This window comes from Vanrija pseudolonga, chromosome 5, assembly GCF_020906515.1.
Source record: "Vanrija pseudolonga chromosome 5, complete sequence".
Lineage (NCBI taxonomy): Eukaryota > Fungi > Basidiomycota > Tremellomycetes > Trichosporonales > Trichosporonaceae > Vanrija > Vanrija pseudolonga.
The window spans coordinates 1,742,758-1,765,981 of NC_085853.1; the positions used below are offsets into that span (position 1 = coordinate 1,742,758).

The 23,224-nt window shown below is 61.9% G+C and overlaps 9 protein-coding genes and 3 non-coding genes across 12 annotated transcripts; 5 read left to right on the forward strand and 7 right to left on the reverse strand.

The window, feature by feature from the left end:
• Nucleotides 1-221: 221 nt before the first annotated feature.
• Nucleotides 222-1,474, forward strand: AAD14 (Putative aryl-alcohol dehydrogenase AAD14; the record flags this gene model as incomplete). Its single annotated transcript, XM_062773882.1, has 2 exons — nt 222-306; nt 348-1,474. Exons 1-2 carry the CDS (start codon nt 240-242, stop codon nt 1,472-1,474), a joined length of 1,194 nt encoding a protein of 397 aa, XP_062629866.1. The 5' UTR covers nt 222-239.
• CNBE3350 (pH-response regulator protein palC) lies at nt 1,163-3,246 on the reverse strand. Its single transcript, XM_062773883.1, has 5 exons — nt 3,053-3,246; nt 2,931-3,012; nt 2,502-2,892; nt 1,504-2,464; nt 1,163-1,456 (listed from the first exon to the last, which is right to left on the reverse strand). The coding sequence occupies exons 1-4, from the start codon at nt 3,236-3,238 to the stop codon at nt 1,675-1,677; spliced, it is 1,449 nt and encodes a 482-aa protein (XP_062629867.1). The 5' UTR covers nt 3,239-3,246; the 3' UTR covers nt 1,163-1,456; nt 1,504-1,674.
• A 162-nt stretch (nt 3,247-3,408) lies between these two features.
• On the forward strand, nt 3,409-3,493 carry LOC62_05G007361. The gene is given in 2 exon segments: nt 3,409-3,446; nt 3,458-3,493. It is a non-coding gene; the product is annotated as a tRNA-Asn (tRNA).
• A 238-nt stretch (nt 3,494-3,731) lies between these two features.
• Nucleotides 3,732-5,070, forward strand: NUC1 (Mitochondrial nuclease). Its single transcript, XM_062773884.1, has 6 exons — nt 3,732-3,958; nt 3,999-4,072; nt 4,106-4,289; nt 4,327-4,458; nt 4,495-4,610; nt 4,645-5,070. The coding sequence occupies exons 1-6, from the start codon at nt 3,754-3,756 to the stop codon at nt 5,020-5,022; spliced, it is 1,089 nt and encodes a 362-aa protein (XP_062629868.1). The 5' UTR covers nt 3,732-3,753; the 3' UTR covers nt 5,023-5,070.
• Nucleotides 5,071-5,204: 134 nt separating this feature from the next.
• LOC62_05G007363 lies at nt 5,205-5,286 on the reverse strand. Its single transcript is given in 2 exon segments — nt 5,205-5,240; nt 5,250-5,286. It is a non-coding gene; the product is annotated as a tRNA-Lys (tRNA).
• A 29-nt stretch (nt 5,287-5,315) lies between these two features.
• LOC62_05G007364 lies at nt 5,316-5,412 on the reverse strand. Its single transcript has 2 exons — nt 5,377-5,412; nt 5,316-5,351 (listed from the first exon to the last, which is right to left on the reverse strand). It is a non-coding gene; the product is annotated as a tRNA-Arg (tRNA).
• Nucleotides 5,413-5,749: 337 nt separating this feature from the next.
• sal3 (Importin subunit beta-3) lies at nt 5,750-9,068 on the forward strand. Its single transcript, XM_062773885.1, has 9 exons — nt 5,750-5,872; nt 5,965-6,341; nt 6,470-6,768; nt 6,824-7,201; nt 7,239-7,308; nt 7,347-7,981; nt 8,019-8,118; nt 8,154-8,270; nt 8,313-9,068. Exons 1-9 carry the CDS (start codon nt 5,793-5,795, stop codon nt 9,011-9,013), a joined length of 2,757 nt encoding a protein of 918 aa, XP_062629869.1. The 5' UTR covers nt 5,750-5,792; the 3' UTR covers nt 9,014-9,068.
• A 15-nt stretch (nt 9,069-9,083) lies between these two features.
• On the reverse strand, nt 9,084-10,060 carry MET14 (Adenylyl-sulfate kinase). The gene is made up of 3 exons (XM_062773886.1): nt 9,914-10,060; nt 9,634-9,851; nt 9,084-9,527 (listed from the first exon to the last, which is right to left on the reverse strand). Exons 1-3 carry the CDS (start codon nt 9,939-9,941, stop codon nt 9,159-9,161), a joined length of 615 nt encoding a protein of 204 aa, XP_062629870.1. The 5' UTR covers nt 9,942-10,060; the 3' UTR covers nt 9,084-9,158.
• A 130-nt stretch (nt 10,061-10,190) lies between these two features.
• Nucleotides 10,191-12,386, reverse strand: LOC62_05G007367 (uncharacterized protein). Its single transcript, XM_062773887.1, has 4 exons — nt 12,171-12,386; nt 11,855-12,118; nt 10,562-11,817; nt 10,191-10,524 (listed from the first exon to the last, which is right to left on the reverse strand). The coding sequence occupies exons 1-4, from the start codon at nt 12,199-12,201 to the stop codon at nt 10,249-10,251; spliced, it is 1,827 nt and encodes a 608-aa protein (XP_062629871.1). The 5' UTR covers nt 12,202-12,386; the 3' UTR covers nt 10,191-10,248.
• A 280-nt stretch (nt 12,387-12,666) lies between these two features.
• MJ1443 (UPF0132 membrane protein) lies at nt 12,667-17,264 on the forward strand. The gene is made up of 12 exons (XM_062773888.1): nt 12,667-12,784; nt 12,873-12,942; nt 13,071-13,333; nt 13,378-13,428; nt 13,469-13,677; nt 14,116-14,681; nt 14,717-14,816; nt 14,858-14,968; nt 15,003-15,238; nt 15,279-15,924; nt 15,960-16,351; nt 16,407-17,264. Exons 1-10 carry the CDS (start codon nt 12,769-12,771, stop codon nt 15,337-15,339), a joined length of 1,683 nt encoding a protein of 560 aa, XP_062629872.1. The 5' UTR covers nt 12,667-12,768; the 3' UTR covers nt 15,340-15,924; nt 15,960-16,351; nt 16,407-17,264.
• On the reverse strand, nt 15,478-17,133 carry ARO8 (Aromatic/aminoadipate aminotransferase 1; the record flags this gene model as incomplete). Its single annotated transcript, XM_062773889.1, has 3 exons — nt 15,478-15,924; nt 15,960-16,351; nt 16,407-17,133. 3 exons carry the CDS (start codon nt 17,131-17,133, stop codon nt 15,478-15,480), a joined length of 1,566 nt encoding a protein of 521 aa, XP_062629873.1.
• Nucleotides 17,265-18,139: 875 nt separating the features above from the next.
• ATP23 (Mitochondrial inner membrane protease ATP23) lies at nt 18,140-19,345 on the reverse strand. Its single transcript, XM_062773890.1, has 4 exons — nt 19,095-19,345; nt 18,774-19,030; nt 18,376-18,588; nt 18,140-18,230 (listed from the first exon to the last, which is right to left on the reverse strand). Exons 1-4 carry the CDS (start codon nt 19,315-19,317, stop codon nt 18,222-18,224), a joined length of 702 nt encoding a protein of 233 aa, XP_062629874.1. The 5' UTR covers nt 19,318-19,345; the 3' UTR covers nt 18,140-18,221.
• Nucleotides 19,346-23,224: the final 3,879 nt, after the last annotated feature.

Sequence of the window (23,224 nt, forward strand, 5' to 3'; positions counted from 1 at the left end):
CGGCGAATCGGGCCCGTCTTTGCGTGCTTTGTATGGACCGCGGCGCGCGGCGGCCTCCACAATCCGGAGCCGGACGTAGTGGAGGTCATCCACCCATAGTATCAACCGATATGGATGTCGTTGGTCGCGTTGGGGGCACTCTCGAGGCCGTCGGCCTCGCATCACAGTGCATATATATAGGAGGGGGTGCATCGGTGAACAGCAGAGCAGCAGCAACCCCAGCAGCAACAGCAACTACAATGTCCGCCGTCTTCCACGAGACCAAGGCCTCCGACTTCCCCCCCACCGACCCGAACGCAGATGCCAGTGAGTGACTGTGACGTCAAGGGAGGCCGCTCACACGCCAGACATCTTCGCCGTCTTTGCGCCTCCTCCTCCGCCAGCGACCGCGCTCGGCGTGAGCCGCATCCTTGCTCCCACTGCCGGCGTGCGCGTCTCCCCCCTCTGCCTCGGTGCCATGAGCATCGGCGACCAGTGGAGCGGGTACATGGGCGGCAAGGGCCTCGACGTCGAGCAAGGCAAGGCGTACCTCGACGAGTTTGTCGCGCTCGGGGGCAACTTTATCGACACGGCCAACAACTACCAGAACGAGCAGTCCGAGTTCATCATCGGCGAGTGGCTCGCCGAGCGCGGCATCCGCGACCAGATCGTCCTCGCGACCAAGTACACCACGCCGTACAAGCTCCGCAACGGCGCCAAGTTCCCCGGCACGCAGGTCAACTACGCCGGCAACCATCGCAAGTCGCTGCGCGTCAGTGTCGAGGAGTCGCTGCGCAAGCTCAAGACGGACTACATCGACATCCTGTACGTCCACTGGTGGGACTACAGCACCAGCATCGAGGAGGTGATGCAGGGGCTCAACGACCTCGTGCGCGCCGGCAAGGTTCTCTACCTCGGCATCTCGGACACGCCGGCGTGGATCGTGTCCGCGGCCAACGAGTACGCGCGCGCACACGGCCTCTCCCAGTTTGTCGTCTACCAGGGCTTGTGGAGCCTGAACGCGCGCGACCTCGAGCGTGACATCATCCCCATGGCGCGCAAGTACGGCATGGCCGTCGCGCCGTGGGGCGTGCTTGGCCAGGGCAAGTTCAAGACGCCCGACGAGCTCAAGCAGCGCGCCAAGCTCCGCGGCAACGCACCCCCGACTGAGAGCGAGCTCAAGGTGTCCGCTGCGCTCCTCAAGGTCGCGGAGGAGGTTGGCGACAACGCCTCGCCTGCCGGCGTGGCGCTCGCGTGGGCGCGCGCCAAGGTCCCCAACGTGTACCCTATTGTTGGTGGCGCGTCGGTCGACCAGCTCAAGGACAATGCCAAGGCTCTCGAGATCAAGCTGTCCGACGCCCAGGTCGCGTTCCTCGACGAGTCGTCGCCGTTCAACCCCGGCTTCCCGTTCGCCCAGTTTGGCACCGACCCGCACTACCTCCCCGGCGGCAAGCCCACTGGCTTCCTTCTCAACGCGGTGAGTGGTAACGATTAGGGGCTTAGATCAGTGCTGATGCCACCCAGAGCGGCCACATCGAGTTCAACACGCGTCTTTGAGTGGCGTTAACTGTGTGTCTGTATCAAAAAGTCTCCCGAGTTCGACGCGCGTCTGTGAATCGTATATGCGTCTGTGTCAGTGTTGATCAGTAGAAAATGCTCGTTCAGTGTCGAGCCCCGCCCACACCCCGATGCATATTAAAAGTAGCTTCCCTTGCCCGCATACGCGGCCTCCTCATGCTTGGTCTCCGTCTCCACTTTGCGCACACTGTCGTCGCTCAAGCGCTCCAGCGGGGCAAACTTGGCCGGCGGCGGGGTGAACGCCTTAGCCGAGAAGATTGGCCGCCCAGGTGGCACGACGAGCGACGACGACGGAGGGATGGGCTGGAACGCGACCGTGTCGTTCATCTTGGTGTAGGCCGTGATCCACGCCGCAATGTCGGCAAGCTCGCGGTCCACACGCCCCTGGCGCACCTTGCGCGCCTCTTTTCTCCTCTCGCTCCCCTTGCCCAGGCTGAGCCCCTTCATGCGGTCGGCGACCTTGCCGTCCTCGAGCTCACTGAGCCGCGACTGAGCCTCCTTGACCCACGCGACCGCCTCGCCAACCTTGTTGCCCTTGCCGTTCTCGCCTGCGTCGACGCCCAGCCACTTGTACGCCAGCGCAGATGACAGCAGCGCCTCTTTCCGAAGATAGCGCTTGAGCTCAGGGATGACCTCCGAGTCCGCAGCATCTGTTTCTGGCACCTCACGCTCCTTCTTGCTGAACAGCTTGCGCCCGCCGCCGCTCGTACGCGTCGCCTCGTGCACCTTGAACAGGGCCGCGGAGGACGTGTACAGCTCTGAAACGTAGAGGTAAAGCTTGGACAGCAGCCCCGCGGAGGGGTGGTTGGACGGGAGAGGAGGGCCGGGTGGAGCGAAGAGCTGGTGGGCGAGCACAGGCAGCAGGAGCTTTCGGATAGCAGTGACGTGTGCGTCTGCGAGGAGAACCCTGTGCGGGTCAGCAACCATCAGATGATTCTACCCACATTGAGATGGCTCGGAAGGCCTCAGGTCCAGTCTCCACCGGCCATTTTGATCTGCCTAAACGCCCACCAGTTGCCTGCCGTGCCGGCTCGAGGCCTGGCGACACGTGAATCGCAGCCCAGTCCGCAACCCCGCTCGCCTGGGACAAGAGATCAACCGCGCGTGTCAACCCCGCGTTGGTCTTTTGCGCGTCCTCGACCGTAATGTTTGGCACGGCCTTGGATCCCGGCTCCACCTCGAACCGGGGGAGGGCGTGAAGGATCGCGTGGGCGTAGTTTGCCAGCGCAATGCTATATGTCAGGACGACATAAAAGTGCTCGGCCTGGATGGAAGGGAGCGAGAGTAGTGCGCCAGAGGTCAAGCTCGCCGTGAGGGACGATTTCCATGGGAAGGCTGTTATCAGCGCGCGCTCCACAACTTGTGGAGCTTACAAAGCTCGCCCTTGACCAAGAGGTCGTCCGTGTCGAGGCAGGCGATGATGCCGCGCAGGTAGGGATGGTACACCTGCACCGCCTACGGGGTTAGATCTCAACTCGAGCAGACTCGGGCGTACCTCGAGGACAGCGAGGGCCGACGATCCGGGCTCGGTGCCAGCGGCCGCTTTCAGCGCTATCTGGAGCCGTGTCCGTGCGACTGTGGCCTCGGCCAGCTCTGTTGTGTACGCCAGCTGTCTGTCGATGAAGACATTGGACAGCGTGACTGGGCCCGTGGTTGGATAGGGGAAGAGATATGGGGCCATGCTCGATGAGGTGCTGGTGATGTGTACAGTGTCAAGTCGAGATGCGTCAGGCGCCTTGAGCGCCGCAGTCGTCGCAGCCAAGAAAAGCCAAGAGATTTACGCACGACGTCATCCCCAGTTGGGGGTCCGTATAATGAAGCGGAAATTGCCGGGAATGTGAATCGTCAAGTTGCCCTATGGCTCAGTTGGCTAGCGCGTGGAGCTGTTATTAACTTGACAACTCCGAGGTCCACGGTTCGAGCCCGTGTGGGGCAGTGTCAGCGATTCACTTTTGTTACTTTGTGTAGCGGGGTCCAGTCATCAGCGCTCAGAGTCACGAGGATCTGCATGGTTGGTGATCATGCTAGACGAGCGACGATCAGCGACCACGCAAATCTGTGTACGTTGGGGCGCGCTTGTGGTCCGCCAAGGGCGTCAGTCGCGTCGCCAAAATGGCCACCACCGTCATGGTCCGCGACTAAAAGTCTGAAATTCCTCCACCTCGCGTTCTCCACTTCGCCCTTCCTCATCTCACAATGCCGACTCTGGGCCCTTCGCTGCTCTTCGCAGCGGGTCTGACCCTCGGCATCGGCGCGGGTATCTTCATCCCGCGCAAGCCTGCCCCCACCCCGCCCGCGACCGCGCCGTTCGTCGCTGCGCCCGAGCATGCCGGCGAGAAGAGCAAGGCCGTGACCCTCGCCACGCCTTCGGGCCCCGTCGTGCTGGCCGGCGGCTTCCCTGGTGAGTGGTGCTGAGTTCGGAGAAGTACCACTGACCCCAGGCCCAACGTTCGACATCATCAAGCGCCAGGCGTACACCGCCGCGTACGACCGCGCCAAGAAGCACCCCGCCTGGGTGAGTGAACATGCCCTTCCCCGCTGACCCCAGACCGCCGAGCACCTCACTGCTCAGTCGCTCTCGCGCACCCCACCCACGGGCACCCAGCCTGTCCCCCTCGACACTGCGCGCGCCGCCGACACCCAGCCTGCCAAGACCAAGGGCGACCGCTCCAAGTCCCAGTTCCAGGAAGACGCGAGCATCCCCGAGCTGTTCCGCGCCAAGCTGTCCGACTGTGAGTGGTGTGAGTGGCCAAGTAGCTGACAGCGCAGACTTCCGTAGCGGCTACGACCGTGGCCACATGGTGCCTGCTGCCGACGCCAAGATTTCCCAGCAGGCCATGGACGAGACCTTCTTCCTGTCCAACATTGCCCCCCAGGTCGGCGAGGGCTTCAACCGCCACTGTGGGTCGGATGTCTCGGTTCCTGCTGACCCGCCAGACTGGGCTTACCTCGAGGACTTCTGCCGCCGCCTCACCTCCAACTTTGAGGACGTGTACGTCTTCACGATCCCTCTGTACCTCCCCGAGCGCCAGGCCGACGGCAAGTGGCGTGTGGTAAGTCGCAACCAGCTAGCTCTGCTAACTCCAGTCCTACGAGGTCATCGGCCAGCCCCCGGCCATTGGCGTGCCGACGCACTTCGCCAAGGTCATCCTTGCGTCGCGCCCCGACTTTGCGTACCCCCAGAAGCCGAGCTCGACGGACAAGGGCGTGACCGCGCCCAACTCGGTCAAGGAGCTCGCGATGGGCGCCTTCATCCTCCCCAACAAGGAGATCCCCGACGAGGCCGACCTCCGCAGCTTCATCGCTCCCGTCGAGGTCGTCGAGCGCGCCGCCGGCCTCCAGCTCTTCAACGAGGAGATGAAGTACAAGTCACGCCAGCTCTGCGCCGTCACCCAGTGCCAGGTCATCGTCCGCCGCTTCGACGATGCGCGCAAGAGCATCGGTAACGGAAAGGGAGGCAAGTAGGAGATCAAGTAGTAGCATTGTCGCATATCATGCATCAGCATCAGTCAGTGGTTTGGGGTCTGCCGGACCATCGGTCCGCTCCTCCTTCCCCTTCCACCCCCGTCTACTACCCTCGTTCTCTCTCCCCTTGGAGGCTACAGAGCCTCTGACACGCCTCCCGGCCCAGCCCCAGTGGGAAAAGAAGCCTAGTATGGGGCTCGAACCCATGACATTTTGATATCTTGTAGTAAGAGTCAAACTATCTACCGACTGATATAACCAGGCCTTGGAGCTGCAGCAGAGCCGCGCTGTCCAGGTTCCGACGGGGATCGAACCCGCAATCTCATGATGTACAGAGCAGCTGGTGCTGCGTGGTCGTAGTCATACGCCTTGCCATTGGGCCACGGAACCGACACCCTTGTGAGGGACGGTGTTCGCACTGGCGGTGCGAGGGAGTTAAGCTGGCCGTTTTTGGTATCCCTGCATTCCTTGTGGTTGTCTTGATGCCTTGGGATCAAGTCTGGTCCTGCATAGAGTCGACATGGACATGCAAAGCGTTGTAGAGTGTCATTTCCCGGTGCCACGGATGCAGGTGCCATTTCTGTCGAGGTGGAGGTTGGTGACGATGATTTCGGTTCCTGACGACGGCGGTTGATGATGGCTGCTGCTGCTGCTGCCGCAGTTGGGCAAACCACCCCGCCAGACCTTCCACCCCGCTCTTGACACTGTACTACACTTGCAGATACAACCACTCTCGACCCTCACGCGCAACACGACACCCCCCACACGCCATGTCAACCGAGCACCTCCTCGGCGACGTGACAATCATCCTCGATGCGCTCATAGGGGTCGACAACAGCCCGCGACAGGAGTGAGTACCAGCGCCTTCTCTCGGCGATTCGACGCCGCGATAGCACTGCACCGTCAGATACCGGCCCCAAGAGACTTAGCTGACACGCACAGGGCCGAGGCACGACTCGGGACGCTCGTGGTCACCTCGCCAGCAGAGACGCTCCTCCTCCTCGCGCAGGTCGGCGCGCTCGGCGTCGGCGGCTTCCAGCTCGACGTGGGTTACTCCTCGATGCCTCGTGCTAACCCTCAGCAACGCCTACTGTCGCTCATCCTCCTACGCCGCCTCTCGTTCCAAGAGCACACCGGGCTCGCACTCAACCCCGCCGACCCCCACCCGACCGCGGCGTTCGATGTCATCCCCGAGCAGATAAGGTCGCGCATCGAGCGCGTGCTCGGCGCCGGGCTGGAAGACGAGATGGACGTACGCCTGCGCAAGGGGCTCGGCGTGTGCGTGGGCGAGTGGGTCAAGGCTAGCAACCAGCGACAGCGTGAGTGATCTGGGGCTCGGCCCCCGCGGCCGTCGGTTGCGGGCGCCGTGTCGAGCTCAGTGCGGCGGCGGTGCAGGCTGGCTGCATGCGAGCCGACGCGTGGGGCGTTGGCGCTGACTTGTCTACAGGGCCATTCGTGTCGCTGCCAACAGTCGTCTTGACCCTCGCTGCGTCCCCACACCCGTTCCACCGCTTCACCCCGTTTCAGCTCCTCGACTCGTTCCCTGGGCTCTTGTCCGATGAGAGCCTCGGGGAAGACACCATCCCGGCCGACAAGGTCGCCGAGCTCCTTCTGGGAGGTATCAATGACCCTAGCGTGGACGTGTGTATCGAGGCCCTCAAGGCAACGAAAGGCGTCCTGCAGTACGGCATGAGCGCGGAGGAGAGGTCAAAGTTCGGTCCTGCTCTGGTCGAAGCATCCTTTGACGTGAGTGGGCTATGGGCTAGTCGCTGTTCTGCAGAGGGATGCTAACTGGTCGTAGACCATCACGCGACTGCCCCTCAATGTTCTGGAGCATGCTCTCGAGCCAATGGTCGACATCTCGGCTTCCTACCCCGACCTCTTCGGCTCATCCCTGTTACTATGGATCCCGTTCCTGCTCATGTGCATCTCACCTCCAGAAACTCTCATCGACTACCACTTCTCGCGATACCCCACAAGAGAGCTGGAATGGGAGGAGTGGTGCCAGATGGGCAACATGGCATACGAGGTGCTGCTCGCGCTCATCATGGCGGACCCAGGATCAGCCGTGACGTGGGAAGATGGCCTTCTGATCCGCGATATTATCGGATCCCTCATTGGCAGGCAGATTGCCGCTTTCAATGGCGACACGTGCGAGGATTGGCTACAGCAGGAGGACGTGAGTAGAGTATATCTAGGGCACCGCTGACGCCTAGCTCGATGAGGAGGACGAGACATACCCAGCATACCCAGAGGAGATGCTTGAGAGGCTATCGCACATCATGAGTGAGTCGGCGTGTGGCGCGGGTTCTGACCCAACACAGAGGACGATTCAGTGGTCAAGTCGGTGGCACACCACACCGAGAAGCTCCTCAAGCGGCAAGAATGGCAAGCGCAATACTGCGCTTTGATGGCCATCGCAAGCATCTCGGAGGGGAGCGTGGAGCTCATGAAGTCGGAGGTGAGGAGCATTCTAGAGCTCGTCTCCCCAACTGCATCGGCGACCCACCCTCGTGTTCGGTACGGCTTCCTCTTCTGCATCGGGCAACTCTGCTCCAACCTCCAAGGTCTCATGCAGACCGAGTACACGGACGCCGTACTCGACGTCGCCCACCGGTTACTGGACGACCCAATTCCTCGTGTTCGCGAGGCTGCTGCTGCTGCCCTTGTGCACTTCTTCGAGGCCGAAACCCTCACGACGTTTGAAAGCAAACTCGAGTCTACACTATCTGGCTTGATCATGGCGCTACAGCATGGGCCTCTGTATGTGCAAGAGCAAGCCCTTGCTGCTATTGCAACGGTTGCAACGCACGCTGGCAAGGCCTACCTCCCCTACTACCGCAAGACTATGGACTTGAACCTCAAGGTTTTGGCATCCGACCACCCCGCGTCACATCAGCGTCTCGTTGGCCGAAGCATGCGGTGTGCAGTGTTGATCGGCCAGGCTATTGGCAAGGAGGTGGGTGAAGGCGGCCGTCGGCATGCTAACCCACCAGCACTTCTTCAAGGACGCCATTCCATTGTGCCAGGCGCTGCTGAAGATCCAAAATCAAATTGTTTCTCCAGACGACAAGCGGAAGGCTTACGTTTCGGAGGGTAGGTAACGGTGAGAAGACGTTGCTGACGCCCAGCCTGGATGATTATCGCCGGAGTCATCGGTACCGACTTTGCGCCATTCCTGCAGTTCATCCTTCCACCAGTACTCCATGCCGCCTCATATGTCCCCACGAGGACGGCGAACGGCACTGGTGAGTTGCCTTTCTGCTTCTGGGACCCAACTTACACCCCAGGCCTACTCGACGACGAGGACGAAGACTACGACAAGTCCAACTCGGATGAGATGCTGGAGAAGGAGGAGGCGTTCTCCCACCTCGCCGTCTACGTCCACGAGATGCGCGCAGCATTCGCCCCCTGGCTGTCACAGACCATGAACATCACGGTCGAGGCGATCGCCATGAACGGTTCCGAGGGGCTGCTGGAAGCTGCGTGCTATCTGGTCCCTGGTCTGCTTCAGGTCGCGAAAGACGCCAAGATCTGGATCGTCGACCCATCCAACCTTGAGGCGCTGTTCCGTACGATTATCAACGCGATTCCCCACCAATACGACGCGTCTGGTGTTGGCCAGCTTTACCAGTCGATCGGCGACTCGCTGCGCGTGCTCGAGCTGCCACTCCCCCCCAAAAACACTGCCCACTTGTGCCGCGCGACGCTCCAGTGGCTCGGCGGCCTGTATGAGCGGCGTCTGGAGCGCGCCGTCGAGGCACAACAGGAGTCGGAGAGAGGCGACTACTGGCTGTGGGAGGACGCAGAGCGGTACGAAGAGAAGGCCGAAAACGAAGCCCTGGTGTGCATGGACCAGACATTTGGCCGTGTCGTCAAGCACGACCAGTCGGTGTTAGCGTCGTGCACCGAGGTCATGCTCCTCACGCGGCGGGTCAAGGCCGCAGCATACAACTGGGACGAGGCGCCCAACGCCAACGACGTGCAGTAGTAGGGGTACACTCGTGGGCAGCAGCAGCATAGCATGGTTCTGTAGGATAATAGGCTCTTGTTTGGTTCTTCCTCTCACACTGTAAAAATGCATCTCATACACTCTCGGCTTCTGTCTATTACTGCGCTTGGCTTGGCGCTTTCGCTTACTGGGCCTTGATGATGCCCTGGGCCTCGAGGTACTTGATGACAATCTCGACGGCGCCCTTGACGTCGACCTCGTCGGTCTTGATGTGGATCTCGGGCTTGGGAGGGGCCTCGTACGGCGCGGAAATGCCGGTAAACTCCTTGATCTCACCGGCGCGCGCCTTCTTGTACAGGCCCTTGGGGTCGCGGCTCTCGACGACCGACAGGGGCGCGTCGACAAACACCTCGATGAAGGGGAGCGGGGGGTCGTGCTTGGCGTGCAGCGTGCGCGCGAGCTCGCGGTCTGCGACGTAGGGCGAGATGAAGGCGGTGAGCGCGATCGAGGACGACGATGCGAAGAGGAGCGAGACCTCGCCTATCCTGCGGATCTGGGCGGGTGTTAGCGCCGAGCTGAGAACACCAATACCCAGGTCAAGGTCGCAGCGAGCCCTCATGCCCTCATAGCCCGCCGCGCCCGCGTGCGCGTCAACTTACGTTCTCCTCACGCGACTTGGGGTCGAACCCGAGGTCCTTGTTGAGGCCAAAGCGGATGTTGTCGCCATCAAGACGGAACGAGTGCAGGTGGCGGTGGAGGAGGGCCTGCTCGAGCGCCGTCGCGATCGTCGACTTGCCCGAAGCCGACAGGCCGGTGAACCACACGGTCGCGCCCTTCTGGCCGAGGAGCTCGGCGCGCTCGGCGGGGGTGACGGCGCCTGGGGGCAAGCGTTAGCGAGCCTCTCGCGAGCCTCTCAGCGAGGTGGCGGACCCCACGCACCAGGGTGGAAGGTGATGTTGGTGGCCATTGTATTGGTTGTGAGGGACAGAGTAATGCAGCAGCTAGCTACATTGCTCGTCACCTTAGATATACCTCGTCGCTGCTCCGCTTGACGTGCTCGAAGTAAAATCCAGATAATCAGCCGACTTAGCACGTCAGTCGCGGCGAACTATTTGGAATCGGCGCGGAGCCCCACACTAGATCGTCACTGAAAAGTCACTCTGGCAATGACGACACTGACACCCACCCCGACTGTTCCACCCCACCCACTCCCACACTCGCCATATTCCGTATTCATGCGTTCACATTCACACCACTCTACTCGTCCTTGCATTCTACGCCTTGAAGCCGATTCCAGCGCCAGTCGTGTTGCCGCTAGCGTACGTCTTGTGCGACCCGTTCCACGGCCGGGGAGTCGGGAACATGCCCTTCATGGCAAAGGTCCACTGCCCGACAACGGCTGGCGGCTCGGGTCCATCGTCGTCGTTGCCGTTCACTTGTCCGCCCACGGACGCCGCGCGGTTGCGAGCAGCCGGCGAGAGGCCAGGCGGGGCCGGGGGAGGAGCCATCGATACAGGTCTGGCGGCAGCCGCACGAGTGGGTGGGGCGCGCTGGGAGGGTCAGTTTTGCAAGAGCTGGGTCACTTACGATGATTGGGCTCGGGCCAGGGGGTGGTGGGGGTGGCGAGGATGGCGCCTGGGGAGCGGCGCGCGCCGGCGGCGCTGGCGGCGGGCTAGGAGCCGAGGGAGGCGGGGGCGGCGGGTTGCTTGGTGCACGGACACGCCCTGCGCTGGCCAAAGCACGAGCCGCCGGGCTCATGCCGGCAGGAGGAGGGGGGCCGTCATCGTCATCATCCGCGGGCGGAGGAGCCGCGCGGGAGGGAGGAGGCGCTGTTCTGGTTGGAGGCGGGAGCGAGGCTCTACCGGGGGGAGGTGGGGGAGGTGGAGGAGGAGGAGGGCTGGCGTTGGAAGGCCCACGGCGCGGAGGGAAGGCCGGCGGCGCTGGAGGCGCCGCGTGATTAGCTGCCGGTGGAGCGCGGCTAGGCAAGGAGGGTGGAGCCCGTGAAGGAAGAGATGGTGGTCCAGAGGGGCGCGGCGGTGGCGGCGGAGGGGTAGCATGCCCGGCTGGACGGGGCGGGGGAGGAGGCGCGCGAGGCGGCGCTCCAGCGTTGGCGGCGCCAGGACGCGGAGGAGGAGGCGGCACCGCGCGTCCAGGTGCCGCTCCGCCTGGGCTGGATCGAGCCGGCAGGCTGGGGGCCCTGTTGGGCAGCGACGGTGGGACCACCGAGGGCCTTGCAGGAGGTGCAGGCGGCGCCGGAGGCGCTGGTGGGGGAGGAGTCGAGCGCGCCGGGGGAGGGGGCACACCACGTCCCGGGGGTGCAGGAGGTGCACGGGGAGGAGCGGGTGGCGCGGCCGGCGGCGCGGGGGGAGGGCGAGGGGGCGCTGGAGGCGCGCGGCTCGGCAGCGAAGGGGCTGGAGCTGGAGGGGGTGGGGGCGCGCGCGGAGGTGCGGCTGGCGCAGGTGGAGGTGGAGGCGGAGCTGGCGGCGCGTGCGACGGCCTGGGAGGAGGCAGGCGTCCTGGCGGCGCCGGCACGCTGCGACCCGGAGGTGGGGGAGCGGCCGGCGCCGGGGGAGGAGCTGGTACGGTGCGCGTCGGGGCGGACACCGGCGGAGGGGGAGGTGGTGCTGGCGGCGGCGGAGGAGCACGGGATGGGCCTGGTGGGGCGGGCGGTGGCCGGGGCGGGGCCGGGGGGACGCGTGACGGTGCGCCGGGTGGTGGAGGAGGCGCGGGCGGGGCCGTCCGCGAAGGAGCGGGGGGAGCAGGCGGTGGGCCAGGCGGCTTGGGTGGACCGCGTCCAGCACCTGGGATCGGAGGGGGCTTTGCCAGTCCGGCGGTTGGGGCGTCTAAGGATGTCAGTGCTGCGCCGATTGCGCAACTCACGAGACCCAGGGCCGCCGGTCTTCTTGAGCGTCGGGAATCCGCCTGCGAACAGGCCGGCTAGCTGCGGGGCAGCGGGAGCCTCAGCAGCAGCAGCGGCAGGGCCCGACGACGAAACGCTGCGTCCAGCGCCGCCGCCGCCTCCACCACCACCACCACCACGGCCTCCACCGCCGCCTCCGCCTCCGCCGCCTTCACCGGCGATAGCGCCAGCGCCGGCGACGCCGGAGCGGTCATTCGTCTGGGTCTTCTTGAGGCCCTTGCCCGCTGTTGTGGGTAAGCGTTTGCTTCACTGAAGAGGCGCGACGCAGTGACTGACCTTGGATTTGCGAGAGGAGCGCGGCGTTCATGGCGCCGTCGTGCTATGTCTTGGCCAAAGGTTGAGGGTCGGTGTAGCCGTTGAGGGGGTTGAAGAAGCGTCCCCGGGGCCTTGAATGTGTATGCCTGGGGTATGCGCTGGCAATTTTGTCTTGCCAGTGTCAAGAGTGAGTGAGAGAGTGAGAGAGTGAGTGTTGGATGGGAGGATGAGAGAGTTGGACAGTCGTCGATTGTGAGACGACGCCGAACCCAGCCAGACTCGACTGGCTGGGCCATGCAAGCGTCACCCGCGTCACCGTTCACCGCCCCCGCAGTCACAGCCGCACCCACAGATGGGATTAATATCATAAAAGTGGGGTTAATATAATCCCACGTGGCTGATCTACCCATTATGGGCCAAGCGAGATGACTGTAATGCGTCATGGCGGAAGGCGGCTTGCCCGTCATCCCACTGTATGCCGGGGCGCGCGCGGCGATGCACACTCGTGTTCGTCCACTCTCGCTCAGACACTTGAAACCGGCTCAACCCGCATCACATCTCTATCACTCTTGCTTCTCCACAAGCGCAAGCAGCAGCGCTTAGCGACGGCAGCACAGCAATGAACTTTTCTCCTTGTACGTCACCGCCTCGCTCGCAGACATCTCGACGCGTACGCGTCTGACTGACGCTCGTGAACAGACCAGCCACCGCCCGACGTCCCAGCCGACGACCCGCCCAACGAGTCCTCCGGCGCGCGCGCAAAGGGCAAGGGCAAGAAGCCATGGTTCACTCGGTGCGTACTCGCTCACCGGGGCTCTGGCGTCGTGCTGATGATTGCGTGATCGAATGCTTCCCCGCCGACAATCGCTTCCCGCTCCGATGCCAATCTCCCGACCTCGAACCCCGCGCACCCACACACAGCGGCGACTCGGGAGCCTACTCCAACTCGTACCAGGCGGGCGGGTCCAGCTCTGACCCGACCGCTGCGGCCCAGGCCTACGGCAACGACCCCGAGGATGCAGACATCTACGGGTACGGTGGCAACGGCGCCGGGTCGTCGTCGTACAGCGGTGGTGGCGGTCTCGGCGGCGCCGAGGAGGGCCGCATCAACGCCTGGGAGAGCAGGTTTGGGTGGAGGATTGACGCGATGGCCGCTGCGGCATACCTCGGCGGTCCTATCACTGGTGCGTAGATTGCGGCAATGAGGCCCAGCCGCTGACACCGCCAGCGGTTCTCTTCCTCATCATCGAGACACATAACGACTACGTCCGCTTCCATGGTGGGTTTGATTTCACGAAGCTCGTGCTAACCCACGCCAGCGTACCAGTCGGCACTGCTCACCACCCCGATCGTCATCTTCCTCCTCCTGACCAACCTCCTGCTCCCACTCCCCGCCTTCCTCAAGACGCTCATCATCCTCGGCGGCATTGGCGTGACGCTTTACACGGCATACCGCGCGTGGAAGGACGCACAGGACGGCCTCAACCGGTACTGGCTGCCATACATTGGCGAGATTGCAGAGCGCTGGGTGGGCGAAGAGTAGGCGGGGGAGTGTGCCAGCGAGGGCCTACGGGCTCAGGAAGCGTCAGTCGCTCTTGTTGCCTAGTCTTAGATGTATCTAGCGTACCGTGAATGTGCTGTTCTGCGTCGTGCTACTTGTCTGCCGGAGTTCACGTTGTGTGAAACCATTGTCCATTGTATCAGACGCGACTGTCGTCAGAGTCGCGCTCGACCCTGACCTTGGCCACCTCCACCGCAATCCATCGCTGCGGGTCAACTACTATCGCGTAGTCTGACGCTGATATCACACCGTCGCTCATTCATTCCACTCACACTCGTTTTACTCCTCGTTGTGCCCTGTCTCACTTCTCACTGCAGGATCCTGCACCATGCTCCCACTATTCAAAGACAGACGATTACGATCGAGCGTAAGTGTCGCGTCCGACTCCCAGCTCACGCGCCGCAGAGCCTCTCACCGCGCCTCCTCGTTCTCCTCGCGCTGGGCATCATCGGCCTAGTCTACCTCGTCTTCTCCAGGTCATCATCTACATCACCGCACCGAACAACCTCCAAGTTCCTCGTCCCCCCAGACAAGTTCATCCCCGTCGACTCTGGCCGCCCGTCGTGGCTGCCCGCGCCGTTGGCGCCGAAGCGCGCGGGTATGCGCGTCCCGAATGCCGTGCACTACGTCTACGGCCTCAAGGAGCCCAAGAACGGCAGGACAGAAGAGCTGCCGTACTACGCGTACCTCGCCATGCGGAGCGCACTGCTCAACCTCAAGCCAGAGAAGATCTACTTGTGGGTCCACGCCTGCAGTGGCAGAGACGAGCTCACGAAGCGCAGCCATTACAAGCACCAGCCCCGGGGGCCGTGGTGGGACCTCATCCGCCCACACTTGACGCTGGTGGAGACCCACCCCCCGTCGTCCATCTTTGGCAACAAGATCGAGCACTTTGCGCACCAGGCCGATCTGGTGCGTCTTTGGGCGATGAAGTACTCTGGTGGCATCTACCTCGACATTGACATGTTTATGTGGGTTGTGAGTGTGCTGGACAAGCTAACGACAGTATCCGCTCGTTCGACGAGCTGCTCTACTATCCCACCACGCTGGGTATGGAGTCTGCGACGGACGAGAAGCGGTCGCTGTATGACCCCGAGGGGCTATGCGTATGTCCGGCCAGGTCCGGGGGAACGCTGACTCCTCTTAGAACGCTGTTATCATTTCCGAGCCTGGCGCAGCCTTCATCGACCGCTGGCTCGCGTCGTACGAGACGTTCAATGCCGACGACTGGGCCGGGCACTCTGTCCGCAAGCCATGGGTAGGTGGCAGCGCCGTTCCGAGCTCACGTCCAGCAACTGGCCCGCCAGCACCCCGACGACCTGCAGGTGCTCAACTCGCGCGCCTTCTTCTGGCCCATGTGGTACGGCGACGAGATCAAGAAGACGTTTGAGAACGACGACTTTGATTTTCGAAAGTCGGGCCAGTTTGCCTACCATGCGTGGGAGAGCCTCGCGATGAAGTACCTGTCCAAGCTGAGCCCCGAGGGGATCCGCAAAGAAGACAACAGCTTCCACCGCCTCGTCCGGCCGTAAGTGTGCTGCTTTGACCCGAGCTCACGCCCTCTCCAGGTTCATCGGGCCCGACGACGACAAGATCTACCGCGAGTGGAAGCACGGACACCGATACTGAAGGATAGACGCTGCGAGACGATCACGTACCACCTGCATGGCCGCGCGCCGCCCAGACATGACAAGATATGCATTTCACCCTAGTACCAAGAAAAAAAATCGTCCACGCTCACACTCTATCACTCTCTGACTCTAGCTGCTAGTTGGTGCCCGGGGCCCACTCGTCGACAAACACCTTGGCCATGCGGCGCACGCCCTCGTCCATGACCTCCTTGGGCTCGAACGAGAAGGACAAGCGGTAGTGGCCGGCGCCGGCCTCCTCAACCGTGTGCACGTCATCGCCCTGGTACGGGTCGTGGTACCATCCTGGGGTGAGGAGGACGTCGTGTGCGATGAGTGTCTTCCAGAACACCTCCTCAAAGTCGTTCTCGGGCGTCTGGCGGCCCTCGGCGAACGCAGCGTACTTGGGGTGCGTGCGCCAGTACGCCTTGATCCAGATGAACATGCCGCCCACGGGGGGCAGGAAGCTCATGAGCGCTGGGCCAGTGTGCGCCTGCCCCTTGGGGTAGGCCACCTGGCCGATAGCGCCCTCGACGTCTGTCTCCTCGGCGGGCACGACGTCAAACTCGTTGTAAATGGCGTCGAGCTGAAAGTTAGCCACGCTCAAGCCACCGCACTCACCATCCAGTCGCGGCGCACGCGGTACTGCTCGCACATGTTGACCTCCCACTTGAGGAAGCCGTCGAGACCCCACTCCTCGAGCAACTGGCCGACAATGACCTGAGAGAAGCCCGACGGGCCGTTGGTCTGCACCTCGGACGTGCGGAGCATGCGCTCGCAGAACATCTTGTTCATGGTGAACCAGCCGAGACGGCTGCCCGGCGCCAGCACCTTGGAGAACGTGTCCATGCGGATCACACGGCCCTGGTAGTCGATGGTGAGGAACGACGGCGACTTGCGAGCGAGGAATGCGTCGACGTCGACGGCGGGGTCGGGTCCAGTCGACGGCTGGCCGGCCTTGTACTCGGGGAACTCGAGCATCGTGTACGGGTCGTCCTCGATAATGATGACGTCTGGGGGAAAGTCAGCCAAAGTGCTGATAAGGGCGATAAGGCCGCGCCTACTCACCGTACTTGACGGCCACCTCGTAGATCTCCTTCCTGCGCTCAAGCTGCATCGTCGTGCCGAGAGGGTTCTGGCCCACGGGCACGAGGTACATGACGCGCGGGCGGCGCCCCTTCGACTCGTCCCAGTTGGCCAATGCCTCCTCGAGCGCGTCGGCGCGCATACCCTCGCCGTCCGAGTGGATCGGGACGGCCTTGATGCCCATGGGGATGAAGACGGACTGGGACGTCGAGTAGATCATGCTCTCGGTGAGGATAAAGTCGCCGCGCTCGAGCAGCAGTTGCGTGATCATGCTCCAGGCCGCCGTCGAGCCCGTGTTGCCCATGACCTCCCAGTCGGCGTAGGCCGGCTTCCACAGCTTCTCGGTCAGCGCGCGCTGGAACGCGAGCAGCTTGGGCATGCCCGTGGAGGGCATGTACTGGAGGCCCTGGGAGAGCGCGTACGCCGTCGACGGGGTGAGGTCGCGCTGGATCGCATAGTCGACGCTGTCGGCCGGCGGCTGGGGCGCCATCGGGTCAATGACCGTGTCGGCCGGGAAGGCCGAGACGGCAATGTTGTGGAAGGGGAACACGGAGGGGTGGGGGAGGCCGCCAGCAAACGAGATCATGCCCTTCTGGTACATGTACTTAATGATGTCCTTGAGCGGGCTGGGCTTGCGCGAGCGCGAGAGCAGCGACAGGTGGTGGCTCAGGTCGACTGCATTCGGGAGGGGTGCGGTGGGGTGGGGCATTGTGGTGGTGGAGTGTGGCGGGGGTGTGATGGGTCGCGATAAGAGGTGTAAAAGGCCGAGAAGTGTGCGGAGCAAGGTCGGGCAGTGGCCAGTCGACTCTAGCAATCACCAAGTAGCAGCAGTAGCAGTATCGCAGGCAGACTGGACAAAAGCAGGCGTTATCCACCCTCGTTCCCGACTTTATACTCTCGGCCCCGCCGCCGGCCCTGCCTGCCCTCGCGCATCTCGCGTAACCGCCGCCGCGCTCGTCTTGTCCCGTGATAGCCGCTCAGGCCACCCACCGACCCACTGTAGCCACCGACCTGGCGCGGCCAAGTCCGCGCGCTTGTAACTTTGCGTCGGGTCGGCCAGTCCGTCGTATCTCGTGACCCTCGCTCCTCGCTCCAAAGACCCTGTACAATGCAATGCAAATACCCAGTATGCGTCCACAACATGCCTCGCCAAGTGGCCTGACGCCGGTCGGCCATTTCGACTCGAGGCAGGCACGGCCCACGACTGTGGTGGCTGGGGCCGCGACAAACAGTCAGCATCACTGATCATTTTGGCCGCGGCGCACAGGCGACATCGGCGCGCTTTCTTCGGCTTCATGGTAAAATGAAATGTTGCTGGGCCATGTACTTACGTCTTGCGACATCTGTTTCTCGCGAACCACCACCGCTCTGCATGCACACCTCGTCGCAATGCGTGTATGCGTAGCGCAGAGCAGCACACGTTCGCCTTCACACACGCGGCTATTGCGGTACAACGCCGACTCCACTCAGCGGGGGCTCGGCCGCCAGCCCGACAAGACGAATTGCAACTTGGCAGAGACGGAGTCTCCGTGTGGCAAAGCGTCACGAGTCACCACCTCGGCTTAAACGAGATATGCCTCAATGCCGCTTCCTCCCCCAGCCCCCTCCTGTCCGCCGGCCTCGAACAATGCGAGCGCGCGGAGTAAATGCGAGGGCGACGCACGATCGCGACACTGCGTGTTCCCACACACTATGCGTCGCAAAGGCGGCAACAGGAGCGGTTACAAATACATGGTCCGATAAGCGGTGTGCCGACGGCTGGGCCCCAGCGGCATGGTCTATGAATCTTTGATGCGTCTAGTAAATCTTGTTGTTGGTCAGCGATAACCATCGTGGATAGGCATGCCGGCGGAGCGGTGCTGCTATCCGCGTTGCCGCATCCTCGAAGCCGGCCCCACGGATAACCACCCGCCTCCTCATACAGCTGCACTCCCACCGCCACCCCACTCACCTCGTCAAACGGCATCGTGTCCTTGAAACAGCTCTCCCACACCTCGTTGACTGCCTGCTCGGCCTGCTCAGGCGTCTTGCACGCCGGGTGAGCCTGCACCGACAGCACGGCGCGGCGCTTGACGCACACCTGGTGCTGCTTGGAGAAGGCATAGTTTCCCCGCTGGAACTCTCGCGAGAAGCGACAGTCGCCGGACAGGTTGGCCGCGCGGATCTGGTCATGTCAGCTGGTGCTGGGGACGCCACACGAGTCGCAAGTCGTCACGACGCCCATCATTCAGCCAGCACACACAACCACCTGCGCCATGCGCCAGCGCCATGCGCCAGCGCCACGCCCGGCTTGCCAGCACACACACGACGTCCCCGACTTGGCCCCAACCCCACACCACGCCCACTCACCTCGGTGCATGCGTGATGCCGCAGGTTGTTCCAGTCCACCTTGAACCGGCAGTGGTCAAACGCGTGGATCATCTCGTGCGCGAGCGTGTCCTCCATGTGCTTCTTGTTCATGAAGCGGTTCTGGCAGAGGAGGATTCCATAGTCGGGCGAGAAGCCACCCGCACGCGTCTCGTCACAAGGGTGGCACTGCATCGAGCTGGCCGGGAACTCGCAGCCCGCGAGCTTGAGGTGCTTGAGCATGAACACGATCATCGGGCCTGAGGAGGTTAGTCCGGCCGTACCGCCCTTCCTCGTAGCCACACCCCCGCCGCGTCCACTCACTCGACTCCATGAGATCCAGCTTCATCTTCTCGCACCGGTCCCAGTCCTTTGCGAGCTTGCCCTGCTCTGCCCGTGCGTCCCGGTCCGCCCGCTCCTCGGGGGTGAGGCCCATGCCGGTGAAGTTGGCGAGCGACTTGCGCCACCGCTCGAACGCGGGCGTTGCGCCCGCCTCGGCTGGCGTTGTTGATGCGCTTGCTGTGCTGGGCCCTGCCTGCGCTGACATGCTTGGGTGTGTAGGAGTTGTTGTAGACTTGATCGCGAGTCCGGCAGGCTCTTGACATTTCGGCGCGCTCGAAATCGGGACTCCGGCAGTGGATGGTGAAGGGCGGGAGTAAATCCACGTGGATTCATGTCGGCACCGTGATGTGGCCGATGTGGTGGGCGGCGGCGGCGGCAACGGTGGATGATGATGGGACACCCACCACCCACCCAGGAACAAGGACGAGTCGAAGGCGGCGTTGATGGAACACGCACCTGTTCACTTCACTCTCTTCCTATCCACGCCCCTACCTCTCCTCCCTCCCCACCACCACTCCCCCCTCCCACCCCCTCTTCCCCCTTCGTGCTCGTCGATCCCCGCTTCATTGTCTTTTATATTTGTCTTGGAGAGAGACGACTGTTCTCCCTCTCTAGCATCTACAATCCACATTCAGCGATACCCAGCACCCACCAGCAACCATCCAGTCTCAACCTCTTCCACGAGTTGACCTCCAAACGCTTTCAGCACAATCAAACTTGACCCGCATAACGCATTCTCCCTGTGTTTGTAACACGAGTGTAGCATTTGTTCACAATGGGTGCGTCGACGCGTCTTGCCCTCCGCGACAGCAAGCTGACTCCCCACAGGTGTTCCGAAGGTACATCTGCTCCGCCTGCAGCGCGCGCGACTCGTACTGACCCGAATGACAGTTCTTCAGGTGGATCTCTGAGAGGTACCCCCTCACCTCGCAGTTGATCACCCCAAACTCGATCCCTACCTTTGACAACCTTTAGTACGTTGGTTCCCTTCGCGACGAGACATAGCTAACCGACGCAGTCTGGATATGGTGAGATGCTCGACCACTGGTCCTCCTCTTCCTACTGACAGCTCAGAACGGTATTATCCACAACTGTTCTCACCCCCCATCCTCCGAGGATGACCCGCACTTCCGGATAACGGAGGAGCAGATGATCCTCGCGATCTTCTCCTACATCGACTTTTTGTTCACCAAGATCAAGCCCCAGAAGGTCTTCTTCATGGCTATTGACGGTGTTGCGCCCCGTGCCAAGATGAACCAGCAGCGCTCGCGTCGTTTCCGCACTGCTCGCGATGCCCGCGAGAAGCGTGAGGAAGCTGAGCGCAAGGGAGAGAAGCTCCCCGAGGAGAAGGCTTTCGATTCCAACTGTATCACCCCTGGTATGTGGCCCGTGACGCCTATCGATCGGCCACAACAAACCGTGTGCACAGTTTGTGTCTGACCGTGACGCACAGGTACGCCCTTCATGGCACGTCTCTCCGACCACCTCAAGTACTATGTGCGCAAGCGCATCTCCGAGGATGCCGAGTGGCGCAACGTCAAGGTCATTCTCAGTGGACACGATGTCCCCGGAGAGGGTGAACACAAGATCCAGGAGTTTATTCGCTTGAGCAAGGCTCAGCCCGACTACAACCCCAACACCCGACACTGTCTCTACGGCCTGGACGCCGATCTTATCATGCTCGGCCTCTTGAGCCATGACCCCCACTTCTGTCTCCTCCGTGAGGAAGTGACCTTTGGAAGAAAGGTCAAGAAGAACCAAACGTGAGGGATTGGTTAGCGTCTTCATACTAACTTGACCAGTCTCGCAAACGCCAACATGTACCTCCTGCACCTCTCCCTGCTGAGAGAGTATCTTGACCTCGAGTTCTCGCCGGTCGCGAATCAGATTCCATTCGAGTACGACCTTGAAAGAATCATCGACGACTTTATCCTCATGTCCATCTTTGTGGGCAACGATTTTTTGCCGCATCTGCCAGGATTGCACATCAACGAGGGAGCTCTTGAGCTCATCTGGAAGATTTACAAGGAGATCCTCCCCACTGCCGGCGGCTATCTGAACGAGCACGGCACCATTTCGCTCCCCAGGCTGCAGATGATGCTCGACAAGCTCGCTCAGTTTGAGCGCGACAACTTTGAGGAGGAGTTTGCCGAGTCTCATTGGTACAAGGGAAAGCAGGAGAAGGAAATTGCTGCTCTTGAGAAGGCCAGGAAGAAGGGCAAACTGAGTGAGTGACCCAGTAGCGTTCCAAATCCTGACAGTCCTAGTCATCACCAAGGATCAGCAGAAGTACCTGAACCAGATTAAGGCGTTTGTTTCCGAGCACCAGTCCAAGCCTTCTCCTAGCCAGAGACTCACTATCGTCAACCAGCTCCCGCCCCGCGACCGACACTTTGTCCAGGACCTGGCGGACAGCCTTCATCTGCGCTGCACCTGGGACGAGGAGGACGACATTGGACAGCCTTTGATCGTCATCTCGTTTGACGTTGACGAGTCGTCTCCTGCGAGCAAGGATGGCGATGCCGAAGAGTCGGACGAAGCGTGGGAGTCGGAGGAGGACCCAGAGAGCGCTATCGCTATCAAGCGCATCTTCGACAAGTACAGCAAGGCCAAGGTTGTCGACAACGAACTCGAAGACTTTGAAGAGTCATTCGAGCAGAAGATCAGCCAGAAGATGGCCGAGTGGAAGCGTCACTACTACAAGGACAAGCTTCACATCAACTGGGACAAGCCCGAGGAGATGCACCCGCTCATCTTCTGCTACGTCGAGGGTCTCCAGTGGGTCCTCAACTATTACTACAAGGGTGTGCCATCGTGGGGATGGTTCTACTACTTCCACTACGCCCCCAAGATCTCGGACATCACCGGCATTGTCAACTTCAAGTTCAACTTTGACGTTGGAAAGCCCTTCCTGCCTTTCCAGCAGCTCATGGGAGTGCTTCCCGCCGACAGTCAGGAGCATGTGCCCCCTGCGTACCGTGACCTCATGTACGAGGAGACGTCGCCAATTATCGACTTCTACCCCAAGGACTTTGACCTCGACATGAACGGCAAGAAGGCGGATTGGGAGGCCGTCGTCAAGATTCCCTTCATCAACGAGGAGCGTCTCTTGAAGACTATGGCTAGCCGCGAGCACCGTCTCACGCCAGAGGAGCGCCGCCGTAACACTTCAGGCGAACTCGCCACGCAGTTTGTCTATGACAACTCTGAGGAAACGCAGTTCCCCTCGTCTCTCCCTGGGTTCTTCCCCGACCTGGTCGCTTGCCACTGCCGTGCCAGCCCCTACAACCTTCCCACTCTCAAGGATGGCATCGACCTGGTCCTCGGCCTCATGGACGGTGTTCACCTGGGTGCGTCTGCTCTTGCTGGCTTCCCCTCGATTGCCACCCTGCCCAACCAGGGCTCCCTTGGCTACCACCACGTCAACGTGTTCCAGCAGGAGAGCAAGAACCAGTCGATGGTCATCACTATCACTGGCAAGCACGACAAGAGCAACACTGCCGAGGTCGCAAAGCGCCTTCTTGGTCAGCGCATCTACCACTCGTGGCCATACCTCCAGGAGGGCATCGTCTCGGCTGTCTCGGACGACATGTTCAAGTACGAGCTGCAGCGTGCGGGCCCCAAGACCAAGATCGTGTCTGTCGGCCACGATGCCATGGGGACCATCAAGTGGAAGAAGGAGTCCGACAGAATTGAGCACCACTACTCGAAGCGCTTTGCCGTCATCATCGGCAATGTGGACGTCGTTATCCACGTCCGTCCTCTCAAGGGTCTCAAGCGCCTCGACACGGGTGCTCTGGTCAAGGACTATGAGCCGGCCGAGAAGGAGATTGGGCAAGCTCTGCAAATGGCTGTCACTCAAGTCACGTTCGAGGATGAGCGATACTTTGAGAAGGACGCCCCGCCTTTAGCGCAAGAGTTCCCCAACGGCGAGAAGGTCATCTTCCTCGGAGACATGGCCTATGGTATTGCGGGCCAGGTGACCAACACTACCGACAACACTCTGGATATCAGCCTGGCATTCTTCCCCACCGAGGCAGTGGAGAACCGCGAGTTCCTTCGCATTGTCTTCTCGCGCCCCTCGAGCCACTACTACCCGTCTCACGTCCTTG